This window comes from Myiozetetes cayanensis, unplaced genomic scaffold, assembly GCF_022539395.1.
Source record: "Myiozetetes cayanensis isolate MyiCay16 unplaced genomic scaffold, myiCay2020 scf2-11, whole genome shotgun sequence".
NCBI lineage: Eukaryota > Metazoa > Chordata > Aves > Passeriformes > Tyrannidae > Myiozetetes > Myiozetetes cayanensis.
The window spans coordinates 84,355,791-84,371,081 of NW_026087411.1; the positions used below are offsets into that span (position 1 = coordinate 84,355,791).

The 15,291-nt window shown below is 38.1% G+C and overlaps 1 protein-coding gene across 2 annotated transcripts in view; it reads right to left on the reverse strand.

Moving 5' to 3' along the window:
• CD109 (CD109 molecule) overlaps nucleotides 1–15,291 on the reverse strand; it is a 73,199-nt gene that overhangs the window by 5,272 nt on the left and 52,636 nt on the right. For both annotated transcript variants that reach the window (XM_050316059.1, XM_050316058.1), the window contains 7 exons: nucleotides 14,927–15,008; nucleotides 13,605–13,833; nucleotides 12,893–13,058; nucleotides 11,595–11,785; nucleotides 9,087–9,242; nucleotides 8,936–9,001; nucleotides 3,582–3,718 (listed from right to left, as the gene is read on the reverse strand). In XM_050316059.1, coding sequence (XP_050172016.1) covers nucleotides 3,582–3,718; nucleotides 8,936–9,001; nucleotides 9,087–9,242; nucleotides 11,595–11,785; nucleotides 12,893–13,058; nucleotides 13,605–13,833; nucleotides 14,927–15,008 — 1,027 coding nt within the window. The remainder of the gene's footprint in view (nucleotides 1–3,581; nucleotides 3,719–8,935; nucleotides 9,002–9,086; nucleotides 9,243–11,594; nucleotides 11,786–12,892; nucleotides 13,059–13,604; nucleotides 13,834–14,926; nucleotides 15,009–15,291) is intronic.

Genomic DNA, 15,291 nt, shown 5'->3' on the forward strand with positions numbered 1-15,291 from the left:
TTTGGAGGATGAGATGAAACTATACAACAAAAAAGTCTCACAAACCTTTTTAAATTTTCTTCGTAGAGACTGATGGTTCCATTAACAAAGTCATCATCAGATTATTTCTCAAAATTTCAGTTTGAAAATACACAGCTATGTTATTAACCCAAATTTGAAAAAAAAATATTTAATAAGTTGATTTCTTTTTTCCTGGATAATGTTTATTATTACATCTTCTTCCAATGTGAAAATCAGATGCTGGACTAAAAAGGTTTGCTCTACTGAGCAAGCCTTACCTACCACAGTGCACAATACATGTAGAAAAATTTTATGGTGCTCCTTGCTCTACAAGTGATACTGCAAAAAATGGAACTGCTTTAAATAAAGTAGGTGGCAGAAGAGTTTCCCCTGCCTTAGCATGGAGGGTAAATGATTATTGTTTCACTAGAACAAAAATGTCTCTAATCCTTACTTTGAAAGCCTGACAGTAGTTGAAAGTAATTAAACTATTTCTTTGTAGAGTTGGATAGTTTATTAAAAAAAAAAAGGGGGGGGGGAAGAGTTGCTTTCAAAGTAATGCTGTTAAGCCTGACAGCATGGCTGATTCAATGCAGATACAACTTTGAAAGAAACACGGCACAACTGCTGACTTCAGTTGGCTCGTAAGATTAGAAGCAAATGAAACCATCTGTTGGATGACGCGCTGTGCCAAAGTGGCTGCTATTGAAAACAAATAGCTGAATTGGAACTGGATGTAATTATTTCTGCATAATTACCAATAAGAGGAGAATAAAATACCCGTGTTGTCTAGCCAGCATGGGGTGCTACTAAAATACTAACAGGCAACCAAACCAGCTTGATACTGTCAAGGAGTGACCTAGATATGCCTATCAGTTAAGGAGATCTGCCTGTCCTAACACGGAAAACAGGGAGCCTTGGGCTTGGATCTCTTCTACTGCATGGTCTCTTAAAAGAGGGGAAAAATGGCCATGCAAGAATGACCAGTAAGAAAGACTTGAAACTTGTACCTGAAGAAAATGAGAATGTTTTCAGATCAATCTCATGTTTCAGCTCTCCAGCAATATGAGATATGGGTAAGACCCTTTCACAGATGATGCAAAGAGGAGAAAACAACACCAAGCTAGTGTAGGTAGAAAGCAGAAACAAGAAAGTAGAGCCATCAGTGATCAGTTTCTCATGTCTGGAAAAGGTATGCAGGTAATAAGACTGCCAAGAAACAGGCACCTCTAGGTATTTGCTTCTCAGACAGTGAGTTAGCTCCTCTAACTAAGAACCACTTCAATTTGAGTGAGACATCATCTTCTCCAGAGTCGTAAGTGATACTCCATGGAGACAACCACGGCCAACCACTGTTGAGCTGGTTGAAAGAAGATGGATATTCTGCAGATTGGAGAAATTAAAAAACTGTGAAGTTGCAGCCTCCAGTAACTAACTATGTATATCCACAGTTAGATGCATACCCAAAGCTAGACTATGCATACCCACTGGTTGATATTTCAGCAATCTTTCTGTATTTGCCTCCTTTGGTTTCTCTATTAGAAAGCCACATCATGTTGTAAAGATCATGAATTCAGAAATATAGATAAGGCATACATTATATACAATTTATAGGGAAAAAAAAATAAAAGGATGATGGCTGATCCATCAATCTAAGCAACCAGAGATGAAGTCTTAGCTTAAGGAATAGAAACAGACTTACTAGAAGTTATATCAGTCCACTTTCCATGATAAGAGCTGATGGATCTCAATGTTCCAATTAGTCTCTTGAAGGAGATTTTTTAATGTCACTAGATTTCCCGCTATGCTTTGAACACTTTACAATTAGAGCACCATCACCCTAGAGCCTTCCTGGAGAGACAGAGCACTTCTTGTCTCTATTTTTGAAGCAAAGGTCTTAGAAAATACGATTGCTCCAAAAACTTACACCAAACCCAGCATATAAACCCTTTACATGTCAGGAGTCTGTGCTAGATTTTAGAATGCTGTTGACACTCCACAGAAAGTTTTAAAAGAGAACAAGCCCATTCTATTTCAAAAGTTCTCATGTATTCTAGTGTCTCTGCCCACCATCTGTGTCACTGAACTGGATACCACAAACAGATAAAAACAGACCTCTGGATTTATGCCTGCTGGCTACTTCCCAAATTAAATCAATCCTCTGTACTGAAATCATATTCTCTATAGCTGATTATTTGTATGATGGTGTCACCTACAGGCTCCATCTCCAGTCACAGCTCCCTTGTGGTAATCAGAGCATAAAAGTAGTTCTAGACATATGGTGTTCAAAGTTTAAATACACAACAAAAGGAGCGTGTGGATGAAAGGAATGTCAGAGTAATCATGTTGGATCAGGTAGTATTTTGCAAATCTTGCATTTACGAGGAATCTATTATAAAATCACAAGGAGAAAACAGTGTTTCTATAGGAAGCATTTACAAACAGATCAAATGCTAAATACAGAAAATGTAATCATTTCAACAACATCCTTGTAGATAATAAAAAATAGAAGATTAAAAAAACAGAGATACATTATCCTATAGGATCTTATATGAAATATGCAGTGGGGTCTTTAACTACAAGACAAAATTCATACTGAAGAAACAGTCAGAGGACAAATACCTTCGTATATTCCTTTTAAATATATGTATAAAGTAAGTTAAATTGAGGCATAAAGCCATCAAAGAAGCAACTTGGTTTAATGACTGGCTGACCTAGGAATATGCAGTGTGACTGTTCTCATCTGATCCAAATTCTATTCAGGGTAACATCTGGTGGCTGTTCTGTGGCTGTCTCTGAGATGATACTTAAGCAGTCTCAGCTCAGTTCTTAGTAGGTGATTACCGAACAAGAAACATCATCCCAGACGCACACACACAGCCCCACATCCCTCATCCTCCTCTCCCTTATTCAGCAGAAAGAACAGAATTAGCCTGGCTGGAAAACTCACCACCTCTTTCAAACCTACAATAATGCTTACATTGTATTCTATTACCAAATTCATAACTACTGGTAAATGAAAGACCACAAAGTTACTTGCACAATAGGGCAAATCCACAGTTGAATTTATCATTACGTAAATACAGATTTTGACTCCTCCCAAAATTGTTCTGAGCCAAGTATCTAATTCTGTATCAAAAGCAAAGGATTCGCTTAATGAAAGGTAAGAGTAATGGGTCATTGTCATGGTTTGCTACTAGAAGTCAGAATGTGGAAGACATTGGTTCAATTTTCAAGTCCGTGCAGTCTTCCATATAGCTCAGAAGCACTTGCACCAAAGAAGCCTCTGAGTTTTTTCTCATATTTCATGTAAATTTTTCCACATACCCCTAATGTTTAAGGTACCAGTATCTTTACAGCTACCAGTAAAAAAATATCACCTGGCCAGCAAAAATTGACTTACAAGCTGCTTCTTAACTACTGCCATTTTTACAAAGTAATTTTTATTCTCTTTATTCATACATTTACATCCCATATATTAGTAAATTCACACAAACAAATGGATAATTTAGTTCATTTAAAATAATCTAAAAGCTGTATAGACAAAGATGTCTATGAGATGCTCCAATTGATTTACCTACCTTGTGCACACATTCAAGGTCAAATGGTTTTTATCGTCTTTGTCATCCTTTACATCAACAATCAAGTCAAAGGCTTCTTGCTTTTGGACAGATCTGAGCCTCTGATCAGTGTGTTTTGTGTTGTACATAACATTGAGCTGCAGATTACAAGCACAGACATTAGATGACATGTAAAGTGAACCAGTGTGGTTAAAACACAAAGTTTCTAACAGTATAACACCAGAGGAGTGTTCACATGTGAAAAGATATATGGACTCATACAGTTGCACATGGACTTGTACATCTGACAGCTGCATACACGAAACCCACAGGAATTCTCAGAAAGAAATATTCTTTCTGAACACTTCATAATGTGGCAGAACCACCGCAATTAGGAGGACACAACTGAGGCCAACACAAGGGAGCTCTAGGACAACCAACAATTTTCTCCCTGCTAGCTTGTTTATAATGTGTGCAATTGCTACCTGACAGTGTGAACTGGGATGAATAAAGGGTGTTGGTCAGGGACTGGATTAGAAGATGCAGGCTGTATATAAAAGCAGAGCACGAGCAAATACATAGCGTATGTACAGAATATGTTGTCAGTCTTCATGTCACTGCATTCATACACTCAAAACAGATGAGGGATAACATGTTACTCCAAACTCAGAACATGACAGCTTTCTTGCAGTTAAGCAGTTTCATTTGGTTCATCTGTACAAAGCTACAGATCTGGTCTGCCTCAAGGATGGAGCTCTCACTATTTCTGTTTAGCAAACTGCCAAGCTCTGCTAACCAAGACAAGTAAGAGAGTGCGACAGGATGTCCAGTGCAGGACAGTAACATTAATATAAAATATGTTTATTTCTTAAGACACACTTTGAAGAATTTCCAATTCTTCTAGTGTACACATGCATAAGAAGTTTGAAACAATGGTAAAACCAGAAATCCTCAAAACACATTTCTATATCCTATAAAACTACCAATGCCAACAGCCAAAGCAGAAAAACTGTAGTTGAAATCAAGCAAACAATGAGTACACTCATGGTATCATCCATGACAGAATATTGTGTACTGACTACAGCATTGAACTTGATGAGGTAAATAAGCAGCTGAATCATTAACTGCACTGTTTCCTTAAAACTGTCTTAGTTCCAGACTGGAGGATCATAAATGCAACAGCAATTTTTAAAACAGTACTGGGAGTCTAAAAAACTATGAATATCAAGCCAACTCAGTATCTGTACCAGAAAATGCAATCAAAACTATAATAATGAGTCAAATCAGTGGACAAATGAGTAAATATGACATTATCCCCCAGCTACCTGAATCAAATGAAAAAGTGTGCATAACACAGCTCTGCCTAGTATAAGCTACCTGCATGTTACACTGGTATGAAGATGGTTAGGCACCAAAGCAATACTGGCTGGCCTGGAGTTCCACGGTTATTAGTTTTTTCCTGTTTTAAAAATGTGTGTTATATTTCCCCTTTTCCAGTCAGTGGGAACTGCACTGGACTGCCATGAGAACAATCATTATCTTTTCCCTCAGTCATCCAGATAAAACACATAGCAGGACGATTTTTGATTCTTTGATTTTGGTAGAAAAATAAGCTGAAAGTGGCTCAAATAACTTCCCTTGCAAGACCTCAACATGCATTTTGTTTTGCTGCAAAAAAAAAGGGAATGAATAGTGCTTCTGGAAAATTACAGCCCCTCTACAACAGTTTCAGCCAGCAAATGGAACTGTCAGTCTAAATTTAAAACTATGACAGGTGGTTGTCCAAGTTATAGGTTACTGAGTCAGTTATAGGCAAGCAGGTCTTTGCAAACAGAGGAGTCTTTAATTTCTGATTTTTGCTTTTGCTGTCTGTCACTCCTTGATATAAAAGTTATACTCTTTCTTTCAATCCACACACACAATTCATGTTGCTCTGCCCACACTGCTGAATCTAGCATGCTGTGTAAGTACAGAGCCAATTCAGTACAGGCTTTCAGGACAACCATGGTGCAACAATGAAGATTTATCATACACAACTGCTCCACAGGAGAAGGCAGTACCAAGGATGAAGCCAATCTAGAAAGCCCGCCAGTTAAAGGCACGCAAAAAGTTTGGTAAAGACAAGCTGGCAGTGCCTCAACAATCTGTCACCACAGAAACAAAGCTGGTTTAACTTTTGCCAGAAAAAGCTAATGAATGAGAATTTACTGCCAATGCAGGATGTCTGAAGCCACATACTGAACAGGTCAATCAGCTAGTACTTTCATGGAATAAGTTACCGCTGTTACAGTCTGACTTTCCTGATTTCTCATGACAATGAAGGAAGATGTTGTCACAACAAAGAGTTTAATTAAAGCCTTCTACTTTACACACTCTTGCTTTAGGGACAGAAGGCTGTTATACAGAAACTAATATTAAATTAACAAAATGAGCAACTGCATTTCTTAACTCTTTTAAGAGGCAACTGCCAAAGCTAAAGGCAGAACTGGTCCAGTCTTGTCATACTGCAGCCAGTTCTGGTGAGAGGCCCAAGAAGAGAAACTAAAAGCTAGTCTTCTGCATGAGCGTGATACTCATAACAGTAGCTGACAATATTAACTGCGCTACGCATCAAAAAATATGACACATTTATAATGCCCTAATCACTGCCTCTTGCCCTATCCTTTTTCTTCTTCAACTAGCACCACAAATGAACTTGACTGAGGGTACGAATTCAATGAAATCATCTCCAATATTCTTCTGTCCCTTTTTGAGTCCTTAATATCCATTCAAACTGTAATGGAGAAATCGTGTACCTTTTTCAGTACCATCACACTAAACAACATCCAGCCCCTTGCCTAAGACTAGTAAAAATATTCTGAGTGGAAAAAATGGTCAGTGCTTTTCAGAAATGAGTAACAGGGGATTCTCAAGTTTTTTCTTCACTCCCTCTCTATATGTGATCAGGAGAGACTGAGGAGATCTTGTTCACCGATCCGCTTTGCCCATACCCATCCTCAGTGAGCCTGCCCACTCTCCCCTTGTTGCTAGTCCTGGATTTCAGTGGCATTCTCTTTCCTTCCAGAAGGCATGGGCCACGCCAATTTTTTGAGGCTTGTGTCAAGTACCAGTTCACAGTGGTTCCAGAGAGCAGAGAGGTGTTTCTTTCAAGACTTTCAGCAGGCCACCTACAGACTCCATATAACCTAACTTATCCTCTCTCCCCTCTTGTGTCTTAGGTCATCCATGGTATATGCCCACATAATGAAGAGATGAGCTAGGAAACTTTGTTGACAGCAGGACCACAAAGCTAAAAGAAAATGTCTGCTTTCGCAATTACAGTACCAAAAATAAATACATTAATGAGATCCTGCAGGGTCAAGAGTGAATGCACTACCAGCTTGCACACACAGACAGTGAGATTTCAAAAAAAAACAAGAATACATTCTGTTGGGAAAGCAGACATTTCTATTAATGGATTTAGCCTTGTGTTTTGCTGTTTTGACATGCTACATTTGGCTAGAAAGTAAAATCCCAGAACAGTGATGGTTACCACTGTACTCTGGCAGCCCTAAGACAATGAAACCCAGCTGAAGAAATGTGATTGCAATGTCATATGCTATCTGATTTATTAAATTCAACCCACATCTAGCTTGTGTCTGGGAAAAAGAGAAATCTCATTCAATGGCTTCAATGCTCTTTCTTTTAGAATACTGACATGCTAAAGGAAGCAGAAGGAAAGAACTGATCTCAGCAAAGACAAGGATTTGGAGGAGCTACTCCAGAGTGTTAAGAACAGTATTTTTAATCAAGTCACAGCATCTCTGACTCAAAGCTTGAGGAAAAGAGGCAACAGCACAGTGACCTAAATTCAGAAGATAATCTGGGCCTTGGTTCCTGAACACCAGTTATTCGGGAGCACATGTCCATGTCCATGTAACAATCCAGGAACTTAAACCATGGTGCTATACACGCCCAGGGAGTCCTCCCACCACAGTCAGCTACTGGCTATTCAAAGTGGAAGACTTATGTTCAATCTTCACCAGGCATGCTGGTTTGAATTTTAAATTTTCCTGCTGGCAATAACATAATTGGAACCAATGTGTTTCCATAAAAGGTATTAATTTCAACAAATCAGTGTCTTCCAGCAAGAAACAATTTGCTGAAAAGTTTTTGGTCAGCTCGTCTGACAAATTAGTTCACTTAATATCAGGGAGCATTTCTCAATAATGATTTAAGATTAAGTACTCTTAACTGTTCTGGAGCCTCCCTTTGTTACATTCCATACACACACACACACTCTGAAACCACAGACATGTGAATGCAGTCCTGCTGAGATGTTCAGTCCTACCTTGGCCTGCAAGCCTGAGTCTAAATTATCCTCTGAAACTTTTGAACTTTGCTGTAAACTTTGTTTGTACTTCTGGGAATTAATAAACATAGGTCATGATTTACAGCCCTGTGGGTTTTGCAGACTGGTGGTGAATGAATGAGGTGTATCTCCACCTGCTGTTCATTGATGATAGGCAGCTGTGAAGATTTCTTTGAAAAGATCTTTTATCTCAAAGCATATTTACCAACCATGACCAGATTTTTTTGTTTCCCAGATGCATAAGAACACTAAAGTGAAGATCAGGTTGGAAGCAACTTGAGATGGAATCTGACCTGGCATAAAACTTTGACAAGATTAAAGGCAGTCTTAGTTCAGTTTTCCCAAGTATGACTAGAAGGAGTCTAGTAGGAATTCTGTCTGGTTTTGCAATACAGTCGCAACTATGAGTTTATATACTTCCAATAAAATGAGCCTCTCATGCTCAGAGACTAATATTTTTACATTATTTGTAGCTTTTCAAAGGTTTTCTCTTTTACCTGTGTGGTTCTAACCCATTATCATGGACAGGGCAGCAGGGAAATGAGACCCACTAGTCACCAGATCAAGATGGATACAATACTGTGTTCTTCTGATATGGTATTTCACATAAATACAGGAAAATCTTAGAGGGGGAATTTCTTAAAAACCTAATCTCTGATATGAGGGAAGAGTAAGCAGCTGAAAAGGCTATTTATGGTTTGTTAGTTCTAAATACAGTATGCACTGATTCCAGTTTAATTTGTTTAAACATAAGTAAAGATGTTTTAATGGTCTTGGCCCATGGAAGTGCCCCACAATTGTCAGTCAGCAAGCAGTACTTAAAAGGTCAGGCCATGAGTCAGAAACTGAAGGAATAAGTCCATTCACAATATTTGGTTCACAGAATTCCTCTATTAGTAAAGTGCTTTGCTACTGATTTAAGATATTTCAGGAGACTGTTCCTACTAACATGTTTTATAAAGCTTCCAAACTATACTTTCCTTAAAGAGAGCATATCTTTAGCAAGAATAACTGCACTGCATACCTGAAAGACAGCAAATCCCATTCCTTCTGCTGACACTGTAATTGCCATGGATTGTGCAGGGGCAATCTGAAAGAAAGATGAGTAAACCAGTATTTTCAAAGTACTTTCAGTCAGCAGACTTTACGAAAGCATTCCTCACTTTCTACAGTACCTCCTTGGTCTGAAGCAGAAAACGGTTTCGAGTATCAATTGAAAATGTTTCTGGCATTTCCAAAGAAGGTCCTGTCACTGTTATATCCATTTCTGTTTTGCCTGCAGTAGTGAGAGCAGCAAATAGACTCAAGGCTTGCAGAGCCACCACTGTGTCCTGTTGAGAGAAACAAATCCTTCAGTATTAAATAGAAGAAGCCTGTGCAGCATAAAGGCCACTCCTTGGGGAGCTCATGGTCCCTGCATCAACCCTTTTGCTGATTATGCTGGAGTCTTCACACAGCCATCTCCACATCTCTGTTGGGATTCCTGTGGCATGAAGATCCCAGCACAGAAGAGAGATGGCAAAACAGGATGAGAAGTTAGCTGCTCTGATATGCATGAAAAATGAGCCAGCTAAGAAAGTTTTCCTGTTGTGCAAGGTATCTGGAAGACTTGACAAGCCTGTAGACACAACAGTCAGAATTACACACCACACCAAGAGTGAACAAAAAGACAAATAGGAATATATCTCTGATCTATATTATAGATCTAGGAAGCTATAGGATCTTGTTAGAGAATATGTTTTTAATCATTCAAAAGCAGAAATATGCCTGCCTTTACCCAAGTTTTGGAAACCAAGAAATACCTGGAAGCACTTTTTCCAAGTCTTTACAATTAAAATGTTTGCATTTCTATTTCTTGCAGTAAATTCAGAGAGAGTTCAAGATATCTAGAAATGCTATTTGCCATTGCTGAAGGTGACTTTAGAGCTCTTCCACATCCTAGACTCAAATGAGTCTCAGAAATGCAGTTGGAAATCAGGAGGGCTACGAATCACCTACAGAGGAGATAAACATTCTCCTTGGCTGCTCTAAAGCAGAAGACACACCCAAGGCTCTTCACCATGCAACATTCACAGCTGAAGCATAAGGTGCCCAGCTCAGCATGGCAATACACAAACTGGAAAGTTAGGGAATGTGGTTTCAAGTCAGACTTAGAAGCCCCTCTTGCCCAGCAACACAGGCTTTGCAGAATTTGTTACTTCTCCCTGCCATTTAAATCTAAATTCATGTATGTGCTATTTTTTGTATTAATTGTATTCCTCTACATATATGAAATGTGTACATTTATGCCCAAACATTCAAGGTAACTTAAAGTAAAATATATTGACTGCAAATTCATACTAAGATATATCACATATACAAATTCGAGTGCATTATCACATTCTAAGTTGCAAAGCATCATACATGCAACTGATTACTTTCCTCCTTATTGTTTAAAAATATATTAAGTTTCTAATGTAATAAATTCATGGAAGGAAACACTCCAAAAATTATCTTTGAAAGTAATCTTAGAAGATTACAAAAAACTATGGAGTCATTTCTACAAATTTGAAAAAGTATCTATTGAGACACTAGAGTAATTTTTAAATCAAAACAGTTTAGACTGTGGAAGAACAAAAGGATTAAATTAAATTCTTAATTTCAGCCTCGAGGGTTAAATGGTACATTGCTGAATTTTCAAACTTTCCAGTAAAAAGAAAGTTTCCAGAGAAGAGAGCAAAGCTTTTTCAACCAATTTAGTGCTTCAAACAACCTCTTTAAATAATAAGCAAGAATTAACACATTAGGAAAATCTTAATACCTCAAGGGAACCAGGCGAGTTCTTAAATTGCATTTTACTTAGTAGAACTCATTTTTCTCAGATTAATACCAACAAACTTTTGAAAATAATGGATAGCCTGTACAGCTTGGTACCAAGCAGAGTGATGAAATGTGACATCTCACTGTGACCAGCATTTGTAGCTAATTTAAAAGCTAGTTTAAACTAATGCAATCCAAAGTACTATCTAATTCTTTTGGACGCCAGCACCGCTTACAAGATGTGGCTTCAATAACATGGAAACCTCCTGGAGATAATGAAGATCTTCCAAATTTCATGGCCCATCAAAAATCTGCACAATAATGAGGACAAAGTACTCAAAGTACTCAAAGTTCTATTAAGTTAAGACCAACTGCCAACAGAGGCACTAGGCTAGGCTGTTTCTCTAAAACCTACTCCCCTTTACTACTCCCCTTGACTTTACTTAGTTAAAGGCTTAGTTCCAGGAGTTTGAGGACCTACACATGGAAAGAATAGAAAGAGGTCTCTCTCCTTGGAAAGAAAGTAAGCACGGATATCTATCATATTATTTGGAAAATATGTTTGAATACTTTTCTATGAGTATCACTGCTTCTTAATTTAAGATGTTTTTGTTATTAATATTTTATATAAACAGGGTCTCCCTCTGATTCTCTTTTTTATTAGACTTGACAAAAGTACTAAGACTGGCAGTCCAGGTTTAAGATACCAAGATCACCAAGAATGCAAGCTTGTACATAACCATGGCTATCACATCAAAACAAAACTCAGTAATTATTATGTAAAAAATTGTCCTTTTTTTCCTTTTCTTCTTTTTTTTTTTTTCTTTTAATATGCATTGCTTATTTAGAAAAGTATAACAAAGCCCCTTATGGTAAGATGTTACCTGAGTTGATGAAAATCCCCCAAGGTGATTTCTTTGGTGACTTAACCATTTCATAATAGGGATCCCCTCTGCTAATCTGTCCTGATGGAAGTGAGAGAGCAGAGCATATGCTGCAAGTTCAATATCGATGGACCGTGGCTGCCATGAGTCAGAAATTTCAGAAGCAGGGGTTATCCAGAAATGAAATTCACCTGCAAAAAGAACCAATAATAACCTCAGATTCACAGAATGAAGTCCTAGGATTTCTGCAAAAGACTTAGGGCAGACCTCTTCAGTAATGCTTACATATGGGATCTAGCAAGGTTGTATGAAATGGTGTCAGTGTTTAGGCGTGTGTCCCATAAAGGACTGACTTAAACACTTCCTCAGTAGTGCCTGAATCTATATACAGAAAAAGCTGGAGTGCAAATAGTCACTCCCATTGATTTCAGTGAACTTTAGATTGATCCTTTCATTGTCAGCCTAAAGTATTCACATAAAGGAGCCCTAATGAAAAAGCCATCTTGCTGTTCAAGTGCTCCTTTCTCTTCAACACCAGAGAAGGCACCTCAGGCAGCAGAGCTGCTCACTAGACTCATTCCTGAGTGAAGCCTTCCCAAAAAAGTGACTTTTTCCCTTACCAAAAGTGACTGTCCAAAAGGTCTAACTCAGTAAACACAGAGGGACACTCAAGAGTCCCCATTACCAGGCTACAACATTAATTCCTTTGGATTTTTCAAGACGAGTTATTACTACTCCGAGCCACAAACTTCCATTTCTTATACTCAATATAGTCTATTCTTCCCCAAAACTATGAAAATCAATTCAGCTGTGCTAAACTTGAAAGAGGTCAAACAGAATGAGATGGTGGGTGCCCAGAGAAAATGCAACAGACCTCTGTACTGCCTTACAGAAAGTTCAATACTTTACCTCTATTTCAATACCGATTCTCTAATTGTCCCCCAATACCCTCCTGATTTCTCCAAACCACTTTGAAATAGTTAACTTCAGCAAACTATATCTCTTTAACTGGGTGATCTTACAAGCGTGCATAATAACATGGGAAAACTGACAAGTCTTGCTCTTCAACAGCATCTTGGTTCTCCTATCAGGAACACAGTAACTCAGACTGAAAGCTTTGTTGTGAGTTGTCATTCATTTATGGACACTTTTCATTACAGCTGTCTTGGAACTTCTAAGTTTATTCTCTATATCAAACTCTAAAGAGATTGAATTCTATAGGCTGCTGTCGATATATGATAGGCATTTTTAAATTTGACAAAAGCCATCTATACAACTGTGTAACAGTTGTGTGATACCTTGATGTTCTGCTCTGTCGTTCAGCATATTCAGTGCTTCCTTCGCTTTTGTACTTTTTGCCAAGGACAATGCATACGTCACAAGTGCCAAAGTGTAATTTTCTGAAATACCTTCTCCTAATTTATCTTCTAGAAAGTTTGTAGCAGTCTTGATGGCATAAGCGTGCTGGAAATGAAGATCATATTGAAGAATGTACAGTGAATAAAATATATATTGAAATACTTAAGTGTAAAAAAAAAAATTTTTACAGAAACAGAAAAATTACTAGCACCAAACAAACACCCAGAAATAAAGAAAAATGTCTTTCACAGTCACAGACACAAACCTCAAAGGCAAGCCTTTTGATCTGGCACCATCTTTTATGAACATGAGTAATTTCAGTGAAATCAACTGAAATGAGTTAACACCTCTAAGGCTAGTTTACTCCATAAATATCTTTGCAAGTTCTTGGACTAAAGCCATGGCAATATTCTTGCCAAAAGCCTTGATAACTGCCTTTAGATTTTGCAAAGGCACATAAAACTGAGGGGCTTAACAGTACAAGTTTGCACTGCTTTGGGTAGGTAAGGGATTTTTAACAATGTAAGGTTACATTTTGTCTCTGTTTGCATACCCCTCTATGTCTTTAAACTATCAAGTGTTTGCTAGGTACAACAACAATTTAAAGTAAGTGTTCCTGTAATTATGAATTATATTTATGAATTCCAATACCTGTTTATCTGGGAACACTAGGAGGGACGACATGATGTAAGCTGTGAGAGTAATCGGATTGTTGGTGCCTCCTTGAAGATCACTGTGTAACACTTTCCCAGGTTCATGAAACTCTCCATTTAACTTCTGATGACGGACAATCCATTTAGCTGTATCCATGAGCACATCTTCATCAATATCTATGAACGGACGAGCTTGAAGGAAACATCTTAATACAAAAGCTGATAACCTTGGGGAAAAGGTTAACCAAATATGACAAAATTAGCCATGTATTACAGCTTTCTTAGAGTTTAAGGTGATGTAAGAATACTGTAAAGCATAAGGTGTTCTACACACACCTGCCAAACAGAGGAAAATATATGCCTCACCAAGATAAGCAAGTAGACTAAGCTTAATCCACCAAAAATGAAGATATGGCCTTGTTCCTGAAGATCACCTCTTCTGCAGCTGCTATGTGTCAAAAATCCAAGTCTGCCAGCACATGTATATCTTTATTCAACTGTTGCTCTCCTGCCTTCTGCTGTTAGGCAAATATTATAATTTACGAGGTAATGCAGTTATGAGTGTGATGTTAATTACCACCATTATCCCTGCAATGATAGCCTTGAAACAACCTTTTTTGTTATATTTTAATAATTCCAAGTTATCCTTCAAGTCCTTTCTTTCCAAATGTGGATTCACGTAACCAGTGAAATGTGGATTCACTGCTTAAGCACTAGAGTTGCCAGTACAGATGAATTATCTTCATTTTCCAGTCCATCCATACCACATGCTCTCCATGCTTCTTGGAGCGAAACTCAGCATTGAAAAGACTTTTTCAGCTGTTTTTACAGTCTCAATAAAAGGAAGTGTGAGAGTGGTAAGTAGGACAAATTTTTATCACTACTAACTCAATTCACCCGGTAGGAAATGTCTCAGTCAGTCTTCAGCCTCCTGTATGGAGATAACTGAAAATCTATCTGAAGCAGTGATGATCACATAGCCCTAAACGGTTCCTGCCAACTGCAAGAATAAGTAATTTAATTGTTATTCTTCATTCCTTTCAGGAAAACAACAGAAAAACTATCAGACAAAACTATTCCCCTGGTTAAAATAATTCATCAGTCTTTTTTTTGCAAAATTAAAAAGCCTTACACTAATAATGGCTTTGCCAGTATGCTACCCAGCAAGGAAGACCTTAGAGTTGGCCTAAACACCTAATGAGAACCAGGCAGAAGGCTAATACAGCTGGAAATTTTTACCAGCTTCACAAAAAATTTTGAGACACGGGGAAAATATCTAAAATACTAAAATTCCACAATGATTCTGACAGAACTACTTACCATGTGCTCCCAGAGGGATCTTCATTTCCAAAGGCACTAAAAGAGCCATCATCCCTCTGGAAAAGCAGCTCTCTTTGGTAGCCTGAAGTGGAAAAGTAGAGACTGGTATTGAATATTCATGCGGTTTCCAGCACAAACTGCTGATGTGAAGCAAAGCCCTTTCTAAGGCTGAGAAGGGCAGAACTTAAGCTTGAATTTCCTAAAAAACCCTCTCAAATATGCAGGAACCAAAGATAGTGAGAAAGTGGGCAGCAACCAAAGACAGTGAGAAAGTGGGCAGCAACAACACGAAGGATCCATCTACAAAAGCAGAACCATAAACTCCTGCTGCTCCTCATCTGCCACCCAAACATTACAGTGGTGCA